This window comes from Eurosta solidaginis, chromosome 4, assembly GCF_040869045.1.
Source record: "Eurosta solidaginis isolate ZX-2024a chromosome 4, ASM4086904v1, whole genome shotgun sequence".
In the NCBI taxonomy this organism is placed as follows: Eukaryota; Metazoa; Arthropoda; class Insecta; order Diptera; family Tephritidae; genus Eurosta; species Eurosta solidaginis.
This window is the reverse complement of record NC_090322.1, coordinates 141,908,815-141,926,026: the sequence shown is the minus strand read 5'-3', so window position 1 is coordinate 141,926,026 and position 17,212 is coordinate 141,908,815. Positions and strand designations below refer to the sequence as shown.

Genomic DNA, 17,212 nt, shown 5'->3' with positions numbered 1-17,212 from the left:
TAATTAAAAGAAAACGTTGGTCAATCGATTTATGAAAAGAAATTACTCAGAGCGCCCACTCTTGTTTACAATTTCATTTTTGTTAAAATTTGTATAATTGTTAACTCTTTAGTTTGATTGCTTGAGCGATATTTTTAAGTTTTTTTTTTTAACTATATTTTGTTTTTCATCAAAGATCCGTTACAGTTTTTCTCTAACATTATTGTAGTTGAGTTGTCTATCATTAATAATACTAACCTAGAAAGCCTTACTTATGCAATGCATATCCGTACTCAATTCATTCCACACACCTATACATTAGAGGTTTACGCCGATCACTTTATCGGTGTAGGATCTATTATATACCGGCGGCGGCGGCGTGGTCGGCGCGCCGGCATACGCCGGTGCCCTTACTTTAAAAAGCTTAATTTTTCTATTTAAAAAAATAATATTTAGGAAAGGTTTTGTTTGTATGTATTTAAGGAAATCAACGTTTTGGCCATTTCGGAAAGATCAGGGGGTTTTGCCTCAAAATCTCGCAGACCGTTTAGAAATTTTCAGGGTAGCTCCTTCGGAGGGATTGCCTCTCGTTCACTTACTCCAGAGAAGCTTTGAACCTAACCCCGATCTTTAGAATTGGTACTGCTGCGTCTGCTGAAAAAAATAGAGATACATAAAATGGTCACACTTTTGTTTATATATCTCGTGCAAAGCGTATTTTCACCTAGGGTTAACTTCTAATAATCGTCGCGAACACAATTTCTTTAAATTATTTGTGGCTCCTTGGCGATTATGCACAAAAGCGGCTTACGGTTTCTATTAATGGCCTATTAATACTCTAGATTCTTGTGGCACAGGGCGCCTCCAGTTTTTCGGCTGTTTTTAAGAGCTCCAATTCCCGTTGTGCGAACAGAAGCTATCCCGACCACCAGTCGCTACCACGCCTCCTGACGCTCACTCCATATGCTAGCACAGAAGCCAAAGGACTGCGACTTCGAACTCATACCTTCCTCGATGTCACTTTCCTAGAAGCTCCAGGTGTAGCTCCGAACACCTCTCTGAAGTTGGCAAGACAACTTTTACGTGGAAAAAAATTACCTATTGGGAAAATTGCCGTGAATTTGCCGTAATTTATCCGTGAAACAAAAAAATTTGGCGCGGCCATGTTTTAGAAAATACAGGGTGGCACGCCAACTTCGCGTGAAGTTAGCGTGCCACCCTCAGAAAACCACTTTAGAGGCCAGCTAGGAAAATAATTCTTGCACACGAATTTGCCGTAAATTTGCCGTAGATACGTGGCATATTATATAATTTCGAAAAAAAAAAAATTTTACTTTTTTTCGAAAACCACCTTAGACACAAATTAGGAAAATAATTCTTGCACGTGAATTTGCCGTAAATTTGCGGTGAATTATCCGTGAAACAAAAAAAATTGCCGCGGCCATGTTTTAGAAAATACAGGGTGGCACGCCAACTTCAGGTGAAGTTGGTGGTGCACCATAAAAAAAATTTAAAAATTTGTTTTTCGAATTTATAAAATACGCCACTTATCTACAGCAAATTTACGACAAATTCGTGTGCAAGAATTATTTTCCTAGCTGGCCGCTAAGGTGGTTTTCTGAGGGTGGCACGCTAACTTCACGTGAAGTTGGCGTACCACCCTGTATTTTCTAAAACGTGGCCGCGGAAAATGTTTTTGTTTCACGAATAATTCACGGCAAATTTACGGCAAATTCACGTGCAAGAATTATTTTCCTAACTGGTGTCTAAGGTGGTTTTCGAAAAGTGGCACGCTGACTTCACGTGAAGTTGGCGTGCCACCCTGTATTTTCTAAAATATGGCCACGGCAAATTTTTTTGTTTCACGGATAAATTACGGCAAATTCACGGCAATTTTCCCAATAGGTACTTTTTTTCCACGTAAAAGTTGTCTTGCCAACTTCAGAGAGGTGCTCCGAACACTTACAAACGGACGTTTTTGTCGCGCTATGCTGCCGAGCTACACTAGAAAAACACCTTGAAATGTTAGGGAGTGACTATTCGGCCTAAGGATGCCGCCCTCGAAATCATAAGCAGTCTAAGTGGATTTCATTGCGTAACTTATGAGTGAAAATCGTGTAATCCTCGGCGCATCTACATAATTAAATTTTTGCAAGGACCCTGGATAAAATTTTTAAAATGTAGACCAAAGTTTGCAGACGTTTGTGTTCACTACATTGATTTCAATAGACTTCGTTAAGTCAAAACGGTATTTTAGAATGAAAGTTGACCGATTTGAAATTGAAAGATGTTAACTGCTGTTTTCCGGCCTTATGATATAAGAGCTCATAATAGATGACCACGTAGCTTCAGACTAGTTCAACTGTCCATTACATTAGGGTAGGAGCACACGCGGTCATTAGTTCGACTGGCTTGGGAAAGCTTTTGCTTCACCACTTTGAGTGTTCTTGCGAAGGACATAGCCTCAGCTGGTAAATATATGTGCCCACGTATTCACATTTGTAAAAGGAGCCGTAACGTGTAGGTGATATTTAAATTTGGTTGACAGGCTAGAATCACTTTGATCCACTCCAAGGGACTAGTTTTGGATAGGGCCGGATGAAGGATGAAGTGTGAAAATCAAAAAGAACATTTCAGACGTTATTGTATAGTTTCGCAAATAAAAAACAGATTTTTTAATGTAAGCCCTATTGATTTTTCAACCTTCTCATACGTACATATATCCTCAACTTAAGTATGAGGTAAGAATCATTTCAAAGGGGTGTTTATGCCCTTAGAACCTACTAAAGGATTTTGCATCACTGATTTCGCTTATTCTTCCAGCCCATCGCAATATAAAAATTTTTTTTAAATCGGCACCTTTTTGGGGTATTTTGCTTTCTTTAACAACTTGATGACAATTTGAAAACATGTTCGCCTTGGGTCATTTTATTTGAATTCATTGTTCATTATTGATTTTTTGAAAAAAAAAACATGCAAAGTGAGCATATAAATCTATTATATAACTTTTCTTTTAGTGTTTTGTTTTAATAACTTGGTGAATTAGGTGATGCAAAGTCCGTGTTAAGCTGGCATCGAAAACGGCTGTTTTTCTTAAATAACTTTTGAACAGTTAGAAAGAGTTAAATTTCGCAATTAGTTTCTTATAACTGGTAGTGATGCGCACTTTCGACCATATCCGACTAATTTTCGACATGAACAATAAATGGCCTCAATAGTCTTAAACGGGTAGAAAATAAGGTAACGCGCCGGACGCCGGACGCCGCCGCCGCCGCCACCGCGCCGATATTCTTGACATTCGGCGGCGGCGTGCGAAAAACGACCAAAATCGGCGGCGGCGGCGTTTATCGTCGGCGTATATCTCTACTATACATATACAATATACAAAGCTTTACGCAGTAATATCAAGAAGCACCAAATTCGATTGTAATTGCATACATAAAAACAAAACTAAATTAATAAAATGAGTACGCAGCGGAATTATGTAATTTTTAAATTAAAAGCTAATTGAAAGTATCATCGTAAAAAAAAGTAGTCATAAATCTTCTTTGCAGTATTTTGTAGCGTACGAAATTTATAATTTAAAATTACATCATACGCAGCGGTGCTCTGACTGAAAGGCAGTTCAAATGGTCAGCAATCAAATCTGGTAGCAATTTTTTTGTTTTTATGTATTTATGTATGTTAGCACTATACACAGCTACACAAACATAAAGAGATTTCTTGCATTTACATTTAAATCTATTATTTGTTTTGTTCATTGAATTTGCTAAATTTGCTGTCGTAATCAACTGCATGACAATGCCAACTAAGTAATTGACTCAGTAGTATCTAATTATTAGTATGTATGTATGTAAATTTCTATATTTTTGCGTATATCAAAAATTGTGCACATCTTACACATATACAGATAGCAGCAGCACAGCAGCAGCCCACAGAGGGGCGTGAGAAAATTTTATGTGCGCTTATACGAAATTAGCTCTACATGCCACAAAGCTCACGAAACAAAAGACTAAAGCAACGAACTTTTCTTTTCAAATTCAATGTGCTCATATTTTATTTGTTGGCTGACTTCATGTCGCTTTTTTTAGTGCCTACTTTGAATCTTAACAAGTTAGTGAGTAGTGTCAGCGTTACAGTCATTGAGAGATTGTCCCAGCTATTAGTATCTGCAATATTTTTATTGATACACCGAAAAAAACGCTTTCAGTTATGGGTCATATTATATAAAGTTTTGTATTTGTTTATTTATTTAAGTTCGACAACAAACATAAATTGGTCGTCTACATAAATATAAGAAGAGATAAATAATTTTCTTGCCGGCTTGAGGTCCAATTTTGTAAATAAAATTTTCAAAAATTGTTGAGTTTTTTCAATATATTTCGGTTACCTACTGTAACCGTCTTCAGGATTAACTATAACAATATAGAGAAACATAAACAAAATAAAAAATAACAATTGACATCAAAACAAACATTCATAAAAAACCTTATTTACATACATAATTTTACGCGTCTTCACTGCTCAACGCGGAGTTTTGTGCTGTCCGTCTGTTTGTTATCAAATGTCTGTAGGACCTCGCGCAATTATCGATGTCCGTCTTGTAGTTCATTCTTATGCTGGTCGGTGTGTTAATTATATGCAGCATTTCCAGTGTAAATCTTTTGCTATAATTGGTTTCTTGTTGGAGTATCGTCGTTTTCTCAAAGTCTGAAAAATGATTCTTCGTTGCACAGTGTGTCACTAATGCTGTTTTTTGGTTAATAGTTTCATGGCAATATTTAAAACCGGATTTATGTTGCGCTAGTCGAGATTTTAATTTTGCTTTCGTTGTTCCCACATATATGTTATTGCATGATTCGGTTTTGTTTCCATTACAAGGGATATCGCGCCATCGATTTTTCGATAGGATTTGGGCTCAGGAAAAAAAGTTCCACTACGCATACCCAAAAAAATAATTTTTTCGTCAAGGTTTTTACAACAGTTTTTTGAAAAAAAAAAAAATATTTTTTGATTTTAGGGGCGTGTTTTGGTCGCCATTTTTTTCGCAGGCTCGAAAATTTATTTTTCGGGTATGCGTAGTGGCACTTTTTTTCCTGAGCCCAAATCCTACCGAAAAACCGATGGCGCGATATCGGTTAATAAATCGACTCAGTCTAATGTATATAGCTAAATAACCAAGCATGAGATTCAACTGTTTTAGAAGGCATGTTCGTGAAACTTCTAGACCTTAAGAGAAAGGGGCGAACGAGGTAACCGAGAGTATAAAAGCAGAACAAGCTGAGGAATCAGTAATCAGTTTTATTTAAACACGCTATTAGTGGAGTATAATTGTGATTATGAAGTACTACCCCAAAGTAGTCTAAATAATTTTGCAATACTGAAAATTGGAGTTATTTATTTGACAGTTCAGCGATTCAAACGTTAGCGGAAGGTTTATAATTATCAAGAATTTCACAAAATTTGTTACAATATGCTTATAAGTCTAGGTAGCTATGTGCTCACTGTGACGTGAAGGGCTCAAAAAGGAGCTGACGTGCTCGTCAAGATCGTCCTGTTGGCTCATATCAACTACATGCGAATGTTGCTGATGACGAAGCTAACAGTACGTTATTTAAAATATGTTTATAATTAATCGTTATTTAAAATATGTTTATAATTAATCGTTTTGCTGATTTTCCGACAGAGTGGAAAGTTGATGTATATTGGAACGGGTTTTCGTCATCACTTGTCAAACCTGGTTTGGGGAAAAATGGCTTCGGCATCCCCCTTCCAGCCAGCTCGTGTCGCTTGTTCTATATTTATAGTATTAGTAGAAGTAATATATGTCGGCATTTATTTTCCCGTCTGCGGGCTAGGGGCCAAGAATTTACCCGCGGTAGGTATACCGATCATAAAAGGCGATCATAACACCATGGCTAAACAATCCATGAGTGATGTATACTTGAAAGGGAGCAGAGTGGACACACTGTACCGCCTGTGCGACCCTACTACGGTCGTTATAAAAACTGTACCGCGGAGAGCAGGACAGTCCAGTTGTGATGTATCGCATGAAAATGTATCGCATGATGCTTGTATTCAGGTCTCGACTCCTGCCTTGAGGATTCGGATGAATCACGGGAGTGTGGTTCCAAAAATCGTATTTTGGTTTTTCCTTGGGTTTAACCTTTGGTTTTTCCTCAATACGATGGATTCACTTTCATAGAAGTTGAAAATAAAGCATACTTAATGGAGCTATGCAGTCTCTTCCTCATTGGAGTTGGCAATAAAGTATTCTCTTCGGAGTAATGCGGTCTTCTTCGATGAAAAGTTGGTATATGGTTTAACAGTTGATAACTGTAAGAGTGGATTCTTGCCCACCCTTCTTTTTGAAATGTTTGAAACTGCGTTCGGCTATGCTGAACTGTGTCATTCGATCTAAAGTAAATGTACTAGTACCTGTGATTAATGAAGATGTATCTTAAAAGTAAATGAGCGTAGTACCTATGACTATTAGTCTTTCTGATGAGCACAATCATTAGAACCATGTTATATTCACGGCGAACAGACTTTTCAACCTTATATATGACGTCCGTTATTCATAGCGACCGGACATTTTATCATGATATGTTGGAAAGGTTTATCAGCAGGTTTTCTTTTATTATTGTTCGGGTTGTTTACATCCCCTAATACTTGTATTAAAATTGTGGAATAGTATCACGTTTTTGATGAGCCAAAACATCAGAACGAAATATTTGTGCTTTTATGGAACTGTATTGGAATTCAAGGTAGAGTTGCCTTACAACCGGATGCCATTATCCTTAATATCGTTGGAGCTTAGATAGATTCCACATGAGACCAAGATAAGAATTTGTGATTGAAACATCCGAGTAAAAGATAATTTGGTAGCAATGATTCGGGTATGAAATGTTGAATACGGCAATATGGAGGCGATAGTTGGGCCACTGATGATGCCACTAGATCCGTGTTTGACACCGTGGGGTTGAGTCTACCAAGGACAGGTACGTATTTTAAACACATATCGTCTTTTTCGACATTTATTTTATCCCAACATACATTCGAAGTCAGAAAAGACTCTGAAAGGAGCCCAATTCAGATCGCTTACGCTCCATATGAGCTAAATTATAAGCTAATATATTTCACTTCTTGCGATGGTCGCCCGATATGAGCTTAATTTCATATACCTTATGAGTCTAAATAGGAGTCATATATGACACCTATTGGCTAAATAAACAGATTATTTTCCACACTAATTGGAGTCTGAAAAGACTACTTTCAGAGTCATTATGCATTGAAGGTAAATAACATATTTGTGGCATTGAAATTACGAATTATTCCTTTAATCTTCCTTGAACCTGTTTGATAAAACGATATTTGGGAGGACGCCCTTTGGATAAAGAGAGTAAGAAAGCAGTTTGTATGGCTTATCCCTAAGTAGAACTTACCAACTTACTATACTTAGCGCTAATTGGTTACATAGGCTGAGAATGCCTGAGAATTACGCGGACGTCACAATCACAAAGTGTCCAAAATATTTACATCTATAAGATTCAACCGGCAATAAAAAGAAACGCATTAGTGCCAACATAAAAAAGGAACAGAAAGGCAGTTATAACAAAATCAACAATCTTTTTCATTACTGTTTGAAATTAGGTCCTTTATTTTTGAATTTTTATTTAAAATTAAATGTTTGAAAAGAAAATTTTTTAATTTATCTTGCGAAGCTGCCTAGTTTCATAATTTTAATTTTCGCTTGCTAAAAATTTTTATCAAATTGGAGTCTTAAAAGTATCCTCCGTGATCATATTTCTGAGGCTCGTATTATTCCAAGAATCAATTATATGGTTGGCTCATCTCATCAGCTGATTTAATTTTTTTCATTTCAGTGGCATAGGGATTGTCAAAAGGATATGGCAAACACAAAATTCAACCAACACATTGACAATATTTTCTTACAACACACAAGAATTGCAGAGTTTTATGTTTTCATTCCATTCCATTCACCTAACACGGACACGCAGATTTTGACAATCTGAACAAAGGCATGTTGTTGCTGTAGAGATGAGCCAACTATATAGTTGAACCAAGTATTGTTTATATATTTCGGACTTAAATCGGAATCCTAAGTTATGAGCACTCCGAGAATGCTTGTGAGGATGATGAATCTGTAATACGAAAGAACACAAAAATGGTTGCTAGGGAAACTAAGGATGGTGCTTTTTTGCGTTTTCAACTTTTTTTATATGATTTTTTTCTGATTTTTCTTTTTAATGATACTAATTTTAAAGTCCTCTGAAGTGCGGCATATTTGAAGTTAGTAAGAAAAGTGCGTCTTTTGGAAAAAATGTCAAAAAATCATCAGAAGTCAAAAGTTTTTAAAATTTTTGGGAATCTCAGTCAGCACAGATATCTTTTGCTTTGCAAATTACTGGGAAGGTCATACCTTACCAATATCCTATATCTGATCATTCTGTGATGAAGAATATGTCCACATTCGATCGAGATGTGATAAGTGGCAGTAATAGCTGATATGAGAGGTTTGATCACCGATTTCTAAAAAAAATTGAAACTCAAAAAATTATGTATATCAAATTTTTTTTTTCGTCATAGTACAGGGGGTATACGTGGGCGAGGTAGAGAAATGCAATTATGGATCACCCTGTATACTTATATCGTATCCACATTTAGTAACGGGACAGGTCCACCAGTATTTATTACTCCAGCCAACGTTGTGTCGATATCGAAGATTTAGCTAGAGATTTCTCCCAGTGTATGCGTCGCTAAGTACTTTGTGCGATAGTTATGCAACTATGACTTTTATTAATGCTGAATGCAATAAGGATGTTCGTTTCACTGAAAACAAGCTGGTCCGTGGTGTTATGAAATTTTACGCGTAAATCAACAGGAAGAATAATATTTACGATTATCAATGCCGATGTGTTTGGGAATTGTTTTGCTTGTTAGTTGTTTCATTTTTATTAGATTAGCTGGGATTATTTCAGAAAGGAAGTTTAGTGATTTGTAGTTTGCCAAACAAACTATGTGTTAGTCAACCGAAATAGGAATAGGTAAATGTGAACAACATGCATCTGTATGACAGATCCGAAGCATGTTGTAGTGGCGTCCTGCCCCGGTACCGACATGAAATATGACAATGGCAGCATTACGGGGACTACTCTTAAGTACAATATTCCAACCTCACTTTAAATACCTTCAGTTTATGTGAGGTCTTTATAAACTGGCCAGCGCAAAATTATTCTGACCCTCTGTATAGACAAACAGTTATCCAATAGGAACACTAAGCCCACATGCAGCACAGTAATGATGCAAGTTCAACATCATAGCCGAAACTTCGCGAACTCTTCCGTGCATTAGTGGAGAAGGTTTGGTAACCTGTCAAATAACCAGCACACTTTAGCACACACGATATATGTAAAAGCAACCAACAAATTAAATGGAGTTACAAACAGCACTGGAGCAAAAACAAATAATTCTGGGTGCTACTTATGAATCAGTTGGTCAGCTTTTGCGTTAGATATCTCTGATATTGCCACCGAGCCTGAAACATATAAACAAAAGGAAGCTGCAGGCAAGTCAATTCGCGCGCAGAACTGCGAACGAAAACAGACTTTCTATGAAGGCACGCATCAATCTAATGAAACTTTGATCTGAATGCTGTAATATTTATCTTACTTGTCCAGACCCAACCCCTGACATGCGCAATATAGTATGATTTGAAATTTATCCTTGAACTTCCGTTAAAGAATATCGATGGCAATTTGTGATGATCGCAACTTTTCAATGAGTGATTAAGCGCGTACATTTCTGACAAATTTTCAAATTAGCTCTGTATCAAAAAAAAAAAAAAAATTGCCGTTTTGCTAGTGGACTTTTGTCCTTTGGCTAATATAATGGTCTGACTAGAGGTCAGGTTGAACGCATACGAATACCAACAAATTATTTCAATTCATATGCTTTAACGTTAGTACCTGTCAATTGAAGACTCTACCTCACATTATCAAACACGGACCTCATTACATGATCAATGGTCCAACTACCGCCTCCATGTTGCCAGCCTCAACACTTCGTAGCCGAATCATTGGTACCAAATTAGTTTGTGATCGAGTGTTACAATCACAAGATCTTATCTTGGTATGACAGGGCGTCTAACCAAGATTAATATCAACCCGTTGCAAGGCAACTCAACCTTGAATTCCATTAGTATTCTATTCCAAGCACTACAATTCCACACTTTTTATACAAGTAATAAGGGATGTGAACTTCCTGCTCTGATCACAAGGACTAAAAATAAACCTGCACCACAATTAAGTGATTGTAATAACTTGTAAATACTTTGCCAACACATCGTGGTTGAAATGTACGTTCACTGTAAATAACTACTTCGAATAACCTGTTCAATTCTGATACATATTCATTAAGTACAGCTACTGATCACATTTATTCAATATCAGATGCCACCTGTCAGCATAGCATAACGCAGTTTCAAATATTTCAAAAAGATTTACAATTATCAATTGTTATCCACAAACGATATGCCTCTGATTTGTCTTCAATTTTCTTAACAGGTTAAACAGTGGGGTCACAATTTTGGGATGTAATCAACCTTTTCTTTGGCCTTCTGCAGAAGAGTTTTGGAAACTATTTACCAAGCTTTCAACGAAGAAGACCTCACTACTCTGAATAGAATGCTTTATTTTCTGATTCGAGGGCTGAAGTGACGGTATTACTTCGAAGAAGATGCTTTATTGCCAATCCAACGAAGAAGAGACTACATAGCTTCGTGAATTCATCGCATTAAAGAAGCATCCAAAGGAAAACGCCTAAATATGATATGAAATCACAACCCCTGCAATTCGTCCGAGTCCTCAACGCAGGAATAAAGACCTGAATATAAGCATCTTCTATACATTGTATCAGGTTATGACTGGTTTGCCCTGCTCCCCGCAGTACAGTTTCCAACGACCGTAATAGAGTCGCGCAGGAGATACACTGTGTCACTAATGAGATGGCGGCCATTTCTATATGGTGTTATGATCACCTTTTACGATCGGTATAACTACCGCGGGCAAATTCTATAGCCCCTAACCCGCAGGGGGAAACAAAGTACTTCTGTTGGAGCTGAAGGGGGAGGTTGGGATATATAATGAACAAACTTTCCCTAGTGGTAACTGTACAAATATTTATAATTGCGGCCCGACGTTTATATAAAAGAATGGAAAAAATCGTGAAACAAGAGGTTTCTGCCTCTCTAACCAGTTCTTAATTTACTTTCACTAAATATCAACCATACCCGTCACCATAGGTTTTAACACCTTATTGATTCGTAAAAAGGTAACAAGCCAATAAATACTTTCCTATGAGCATTGCACATGTTTTATAATACTACACAAAAAGACTGAAGTTAACGCCATATGGTCGTATCGAATTTAACGTCATATCGTCGCCTTTTTTCCAAAAGCATTTTTTGCATTTTTTCGATTTTAGTATAATAAATAATAATAATAATAATAATAATAAAATTTACTTGCGCTCACCGATTCCCGTTGTTGTTGTTGTTGTTGTTGTTGTAGCATTGCTTAACTCCATTCAATTGGTGCGACCGATAACAAATTCTCATCAATGTGCTCTAATGGGAGTCCAAGGAAACTTGCTGTTTCAACAGGGGCGGTCCATAATGAGAGGGGTGTTAGAGGCGTTGATTCCACATTACAATTGAAGAGATGGTTGGTGTCATGTGGGGACACATTGCAAGCAGGGCAAACATTTTGTATGTCGGGGTTTATTCTTGGTAGATAAGAGTTTCCTTTCGGAGAGTGTGTTCCTCTTCTGCGAGTTCGGGGGTTCTGGGTATCTGTCTTTAAAACTGTATTCGCCGGGCAATTCCTGATACAGCGGTCCGACGCCTATTTGTGGATATCACTGAGGACCTGCTTGTGCTTTTTTGCTTCATACGGGTGTGTTCTCAGTTGCCGTATTTCCTGATAATGCTTACGGAGATGACCCCTTAAGCCCCTTGGCGGTGTAGCCTCATCAATCCGATGTCTGTTGAGATGCCCAGGTTTCTGAATATTCAACAGAAACTGTTTCGTTAGCATTTCATTTCTCTCCCTAATGGGGAGTGCTCTCGCAATATTTTGGCAGGTCTGTTTTTTTCTTCCAGTGAGTAACCATTAAGCCTAGCGACCATGTCGGTACCCGTCTTTACAGGTGGCACGGATATGCTTACGTGCATCTGGTTGGTTTTTAATAAAAACAATATACTTATTAGAATGAGCTGAAAAAAGTGATTTTTTCGAAAAACGTTTTTGTTTTAATTCTGTTTTATTTTGTTGTATTTTTAATATTGCCCTTTTCATTTACATATTTTTTTTATCTCTTTCAGAACCATCTTGCAGTTTTCCTGGTTCACCAGCCCACAGTACAGTTGTGTTTTCTAGTGCGAATTTGACACATGGCACAGTAGCTTCCTATACGTGTGAACGTGGTTTTGAGCTGCTGGGGCCAGCGCGGCGTGTTTGTGATAAAGGCATATGGATGCCTGATGGCATACCATTTTGTGGTAAGTTGAAAATGTTGATATGTATGTATGTATGCATATGTAAACTAATATTGATTATCTTAAAGACATATTTAAATATATATACATTTAATGACGTTGCAACACATTGCTGTTAATAGGCAATTGTATGGATCTAGTGATTTATTGCTCTACTGCGAAACATGATTATATTATGATGTGAATAGTCCAAGCAGATTTAGGATATAAACTCTTTTGCTTCAAAAATTTCTGGAATAAATATAATTTTTAATATGAGGAGATAGACATTGAATTGAATTGATATTTTTGGTAGCTATTCACATTCAAAAATATAGTTACTGAAATTTTATTGGAAAGAGATATAATGTAAGTTTATAGACCGCAACCAGATTCGAATATGTCATATTTGTTTACCTAAAATTGGAGCGGAAAGTGGTAACGGACACAAGAAAAATGAATCTGGCTTAATCTTACTTACTTCATATCAAGCTACTTTGAAGGTAACGTTTCATATACAGCAGCGAATACGAAAATAAATATAGATTGAAATTGATTGGAGCTAAAAACTGGTATTCATAAAAATTTTAAAGAATCCAAGTTCGAAATTTTCGTAAATGTTTCCCGAATTTTTTCGAAATTGTTTTTGAGACTGATCTGCAGAGTTTCAGTTAAGAAATTCAAGGAAGTATTTTCTTAAATTATTCATAAGCGAAAAAAAGAGGGAGAACATGTTACCCTCGTGTCGCACTCTAAGATTCCAAATTTTGATTAGATCACTTGGTGGTCGGCTGATTTTTTTATTGACCGGCAAATAGTTCACACACAAAACTTGCCAGCGAGCTGAGGAAAGTCAAAAGGGCGACATTATTTTCAGAAAAGAAAACACCATTCGCGAACTGCTTTGTTCCTGTTCGTTGCCATTCATAAAAAATGTTTCTATTCAAAACCAACCAATTACACGCAAGCTTATATGTAACTCTTGACAAAACGGGTATCGATGCGTATAGGTAACATTTATTTTAAGAGAGTTACATAAATACAATTATCGCTAAAAGTTGTAAAACATCGTATTTCGCATGAAGCTTAAAGGTCCTATTATTCGCAAAGAGTTGTACGAATGTAAGAACAAGGTAAGTGCAAGCGAGAGCATAGTCTTTGGAAATGATACGGGATATGGGTGGATTTAGAATTAGAGCGTAGCCTTTGATGTTAACAATTATTTTATCGGCGAGTTATCGATTTGATATAGAGAAGTTTTGATTATTTATCAAAAAAAATATAGCTATATCAAAGAGATTAAATCAAAATAAGAGCCACCAGCTTGCTGCGAGTGGCGAGTAACTCGCTAGAAATCAAAAAATGTATAGCAAATCTTTTTTATTTTCTATTTCGGAGTTTATTGAATTGCCACCAACTTGTGCAATTGTGATTTTTGGAAAGACAATAAATAAATAATTAAATACAATCATTAAAATAAACACAAATGCGCCACGAAAATGTAAAGAAGAGATTTTATGCACATCTCGCCCAAAAAAACCTTATAGAAAATATAGAGCAATTGGCTACGAGTAGCAGTCTGACGTTTCTTGTTTTAATTCATCCTCTTTTGCTGAGTTATCAAAATATAATTACTTTGTTATCTGAGGTCTATTAATTCGTTACCGAAAAGTTAGTGATTTGTTATCGAAAAATCATAAATTGTTTAGCTAAAGGGCGTGACTACTATGTACTCGTGTGGATTGGTAGACGTACAGATCTACGTAGAGGAATCTTATTTTTGAGTCAATTAGAGGTAAATTTACCAGAAACAATTAATTTCGGGTTTTCTAAACAAAGCTCCGTCGGTTTCTTATCTGCAACAAGCGAAACTGATAATCAATATGAAGATCGCCAAGTACATAAGAACTCGTCTAGAGTCATTGTGTAACTATATTAAACAAGACAACTGAAACTATTGTTTATTTTAGTATCTAAGCTCATGAATATTAAATAAATAAACGATACTGACAACTTATTGTTTTATTAACGAGTCATTATGAATAGCGAATTATTATCGTCGAGTAATCGATTTGTTATCAGCTTATCATAGCCAAGTCAGCGGCTTCTTATTAGTTTCTTATTGGCTTACTGAATTGTGGACTACAGATAATTACATCGATTTTATCTTAAATTTTAATAAGCAACTGTTTCATAACAAACTCATGAGTCGTCGATGACAAAACGATAACATGACGATAACACATTGGCAACACGCCGATAAGAAAACGGCAACTTTTCCATAGCAAATCGATTAGTTTTTGATAGCATATCGATAGTATTTAATAAAAAAAGGCTAAATTTTTGATAAAAAATCGATAAGTTTTCAATAACACGCCGATGTCTCTTCGGTAAAAATTTACTACTTCCAGACCACTTTTTTATGCTTATGTAATCTGGTCAGCTCATGTTATGCAAATGACAGATGATGCTTCGGCTAAGAAAGCAGAGGAAGAGGGCGGCTCCCACACCGCTGGAAGGACCACGTGGAAAACCATATCAATTACATTGGTATAACCAATTGGCGCCAGTAAACCCAGCGAATAAGCGACTAACGCACCTTGTTGAAAGGTCATAATTGTTTAAACTGCTAATTGTTAAATAAGTAAGTAATCTGGACGGCTTTGGGAAATCAAATCAATTGGCAAAAAGCGGTCCACAATACCATTTCATTTCCATTTTCATGAAATGGTGTATTAAAACTGTAAGTCCTTAAAGGAGAAGAGACAGACCCACCAATAATTATACCGAAATTATCAGGATGACGAATTGAGTTGATTTAGTCATATCCGTCTGTCCGCTTCCCTGTCTGTTTGAACGAAAACGTTTCCCTCAATTTTTGATATATCTTGATGGAATTCGGTGAGCTGGCATATTTTGTAGTTGGATTATAAATTTGCCTTAATCGACCGGTTAATATACATATATCCCATATATCCTATTGTTCAGATAAGAGGCTTATTATTATTTGTTTCTAATTTTAACCGCTAGATAACTGAACTTTTCCAGATCTTCATAAAAACAGCACATATTATTGCCTGAAAAATTTGTGAAGATCAATCGTGTATGTATTATATATCCGATCCAACCGATTGTTCAACTTAATTTAACGTAATTCCTTCCTCATTTTATAAATGGGAAAAATGAAATGATTTAAATTTCACAAGATGCCTAAATATATATATATACGTTATTGCCTGAAAAAATCATCAGGATCGGTCATTATATTACTTATATCCCATACAACCGATTGTTCAGATAAAAGGTTTTATGTAATTTCTTCCTATTTTTAGAAGCTAGAAGCTTGCAATTTGACAGTATATTTACATATAAGGCATACATTGTTGTCCGAAAAAATCGCTAGCATCGGTGGGATGTATATTATATATATATATATCATATATGATACATATATGTATATCCCATACAACTGATTGTTCAGATTTTATGAATTTTTGAAATTGCAGCACATTACTCTTCAGCTCGATTCATGAAGGGTATGAAATTTTCAGCACAGCCGAAGACGTTGCTTACCTTACTTGTTTTACCAGTTGTCAGAAATGTTGAATAAAGAATTGGTTATTGTATGTCAAATGGCAGATAGCAGAAAGAACACAATTTCACCACATTCGTGTCAAATTGTTTAAAACTCGCTTGCGATTTTAGAGCAAAACAAAAATACCCAAGTATCAAATTTTTTTCTCACTCTTCACTGATGGAAAGGCTGAACAAACTCGAAATCGAAAAGCAACAAAAATATAAAACCTATTAAATTTTTGTTAGTGATTCGTTTTATTCTTGCTTGGGGAATTTCGTAAAATGTGCATGTGTGTTTGCATGTTAGATGCTTGCGATCGAGCTATCAAATACTTGGATATAAAGAATAACAACAAAAAAATGTATGTACCAACATCCATATAGATCACATACATATATCACATCGAAATTTCTTTCCAGCACCGCATACCCACTTTTTTGAACCAAACCGATTTGATTTGCCTAAAAAAAGTAAAGTTTTTCTCAATAGCAACTCTACAAGATGCGTTTATTTTTATGAATTTAAATTGGTGAATGCAAATATTTATCGAGTTTGTGTGTTCGTATGCCACATGTTAAAAATTTCTTTCGAGTTTTGTCAGAATTAGATTACTAGCACACGAAATTCGTTGTATGTAAATGCTATAAAATGGGCCACGAATACGCCGTTACATGTACATATGTGCATACAAATAAAACGCAATTGGTTTAAGCAAAAAAAGATTAACCAAATACTTAGAAAAGCCACTAAAAGCGAAAAAGTGTTAAATGAAAAACAAAAATCAAAGAGATTGTAAAAGTACTTATTGCAGAGCAAGTAGACAAACTAATGAAGTGATTAAGAAAAACATGTAAAATAATAAAAGTCAACAAAGCCGATTGGTATTTGTGCATATGTTGAGGGTATCCAGTAGAAGCTTACGCCCATCACTTTATCGGCGATGGCGCTGCGGCGTGCTTACTTTAAAAATTTTATTTTCGTATTAAAACAAGTAAGAAAGTCTAAGGCCAAATTCGATCTTCGACTGTGGTCGAAAGAGCTAATCGAACAAATTTTCATTCGTTTTTATGACACCCGTTCGATGAAGGCTAGTGTCATTG

General features: G+C 36.1%; 1 protein-coding gene across 6 annotated transcripts in view; it reads left to right on the top strand.

The window, feature by feature from the left end:
• The window catches only part of LOC137250409 (uncharacterized), a 224,014-nt gene that overhangs the window by 98,009 nt on the left and 108,793 nt on the right, over positions 1–17,212 (top strand). For all 6 annotated transcript variants that reach the window (XR_010952937.1, XM_067783150.1, XM_067783149.1 and 3 more), the window contains exon 3: positions 12,383–12,559. Coding sequence is in view for 5 of the 6 variants with exons in the window: in XM_067783150.1 (XP_067639251.1) it covers positions 12,383–12,559 (177 nt within the window). In the remaining variant the exon portion in view is untranslated. The remainder of the gene's footprint in view (positions 1–12,382; positions 12,560–17,212) is intronic.